The following is a 2514-nucleotide window of genomic DNA, read 5'->3' as shown; positions in this document are numbered from 1 at the left end:
TTTTGATTATGTTTATGGTTTGTTTATATTGTGAGTATTTATTTTGAATATTTTGTATATGTAGAATATATTTAATTTAATTGAAATTCAATTCATATTTATTTTGATTATATTGATGGTTTGTTTATATTGTGAGTTTTTATTTTCATTATTTTGTATATGTAGAATGCAAGATGAGATATTTAATTTAATTGAAATCCAATTCATATTTATTTTGATTATGTTTATGGTTTGTTTATATTGTGAGTATTTATTTTGAATATTTTGTATATGTAGAATATATTTAATTTAATTGAAATTCAATTCATATTTATTTTGATTATATTGATGGTTTGTTTATATTGTGAGTTTTTATTTTCATTATTTTGTATATGTAGAATGCAAGATGAGATATTTAATTTAATTGAAATCCAATTCATATTTATTTTGATTATGTTTATGGTTTGTTTATATTGTGAGTATTTATTTTGAATATTTTGTATATGTAGCATTATTATGGAACGGTTTTTTAAGAGAAAGTCATCATCGGGTTCGGGTAGTTCGAATAATGTTGATAGTTCAAATACTGTCGGTAGTTCAAGAACTCCAAGTTCAAGACAAAGTCAGTTAGATGATGTTTTGGGTAATCTTCAAGCGGATCCTGGATTAAGAATTCGAATAATAGATTATGACGCTAATATGAGAGATGAGGTCCGAAGATTATATCTACAAAAAGGACCTTGTCAACCTAGAGGTCATAATTTCCCAATAACTAATATGTCAGGAATTAATCGATGCTTCATTCCCCAATGGTTTGATGAGTTTGATTGGTTGGAGTATAGTGTATCTAAAGATGCGGCATTTTGTCTCTATTGCTATCTCTTTAAAACCAATTTTGAACAAGTGGGTAGTGAAGCTTTCACTGGAGATGGATTTAAGAATTGGAAGAAAGGGAGAGAAAAATTTAAGATGCATGTTGGACCGGTTGGGAGTGTTCATAATAAGGCTAGAGAAGCTGCTACAAATTTGATGAATCAAGCTACACATATTGAAACGGCAGTGAGCAAACACTCTGACCAAGCTCGTAAGGCTTATCGCACATGCTTGATTGCTTCAATCAAGTGCACTAAGTTTTTATTGCGACAAGGTCTTCCTTTTCGTGGCCATGATGAAAGTGCCACTTCAAGCAATAGGGGAAATTACTTGGAGTTATTGCAATTCCTTGCAGATAATAATGATAAAGTTAGAGAAGTTGTGATGGAAAATGCTCCGGGGAATCTCAAATTACTAGCTCCTTCCATTCAAAAAGAAATTGTGAATTCATGTGCTCTTGAAACACTTGATGCTATCATGGATGGTCTAAAAGATAGATTCTTTTCAATATTGGTGGATGAAGCACGTGATGTGTCTGTGAAAGAGCAAATGGCTATGGTGTTGCGTTATGTGGATGACAACGGGCATGTAATTGAAAGATTTGTGGGTATCCAATATGTTACCGACACTACTTCAAGTTCACTAAAGGATGCTATTGACACATTGTTTTCTCGCAACGGTTTGAGCATTTCCAAGCTACGAGGACAAGGTTATGATGGTGCTAGCAATATGAGAGGCGAGTTGAATGGCCTTAAAACAAAGATATTGAGAGAACAACCTTGTGCATATTATGTTCATTGCTTTGCTCATCAACTTCAACTAGCTCTTGTTGCCGTAGCAAAGAATAATATAGACATTGCCTCTTTTTTTGCAACGGCTAATAATGTGGTTAATCATGTTGGAGCATCTTGTAAGTGGCGTGATTCACTTAGAGGGCAACTTCAAGAAGAGCTTGTGATAGCTTTTGAAAATGATTGTCTTATAACGGGGCGAGGCTTAAATCAAGAAACAAGTCTCAAACGTGCCGGTGACACACGATGGAACTCACACTATGGTACCTTGATTAGCATCATTTCTATGTTTTCATCCGTGGTTCATGTGCTTCAAATGGTTATTGATGATAATCCCAATGAAAGTGCGGGTGAAGCAAATACGTTAATGAGAGTGATACTTACTTTTGAGTTTGTGTTTCACCTTTTCTTGATGAAAGTTATATTGGGACTCACAAATGATTTGTCACAAGCATTGCAAAGGAAAGATCAAGAAATTGTGAATGCAATGGCTTTAGTGAAATCATGCAAGGAAAAACTATATTGGATGAGGAATAATGGGTTCGATGCATTGGTTGATGAAGTATCTTCTTTTTGTGAAAAACATCATATTGATGTTCCTAACATGGAAGAGGCATTTATACTTCCAGGGAGGTAAAGGCATTATGCTCCAATAAAGACAAATCGTCATCATTATCGTGTGGAGCTCTTTATTTATGTCATTGATGAGCAAATTACGGAGTTAGAGGATCGCTTTAATGAGGTAAATACCGAGTTGCTTATTTGTATGGCATGTTTGAGTCCGAAAGATTCATTTGTAGCTTTTGATAAACCAAAGTTACTTTGTCTTGCTTAATTTTATCCTCAAGACTTTTCGGATGAAGATCGTTTG

General features: G+C 33.7%; 1 protein-coding gene across 1 annotated transcript; it reads left to right on the top strand.

Annotated features, from left to right (window-relative positions):
• Nucleotides 1–495: 495 nt before the first annotated feature.
• LOC139196739 (uncharacterized) lies at nucleotides 496–2280 on the top strand. The gene has a single exon (XM_070823077.1). The coding sequence runs from the start codon at nucleotides 496–498 to the stop codon at nucleotides 2278–2280; it is 1785 nt and encodes a 594-aa protein (XP_070679178.1).
• Nucleotides 2281–2514: the final 234 nt, after the last annotated feature.

Source organism: Malus domestica, chromosome 06 (genome assembly GCF_042453785.1).
Source record: "Malus domestica chromosome 06, GDT2T_hap1".
Classification (NCBI taxonomy): domain Eukaryota; kingdom Viridiplantae; phylum Streptophyta; class Magnoliopsida; order Rosales; family Rosaceae; genus Malus; species Malus domestica.
Note: the sequence above shows the minus strand (reverse complement) of the source record. Positions and strands in the feature narration are given on the sequence as shown.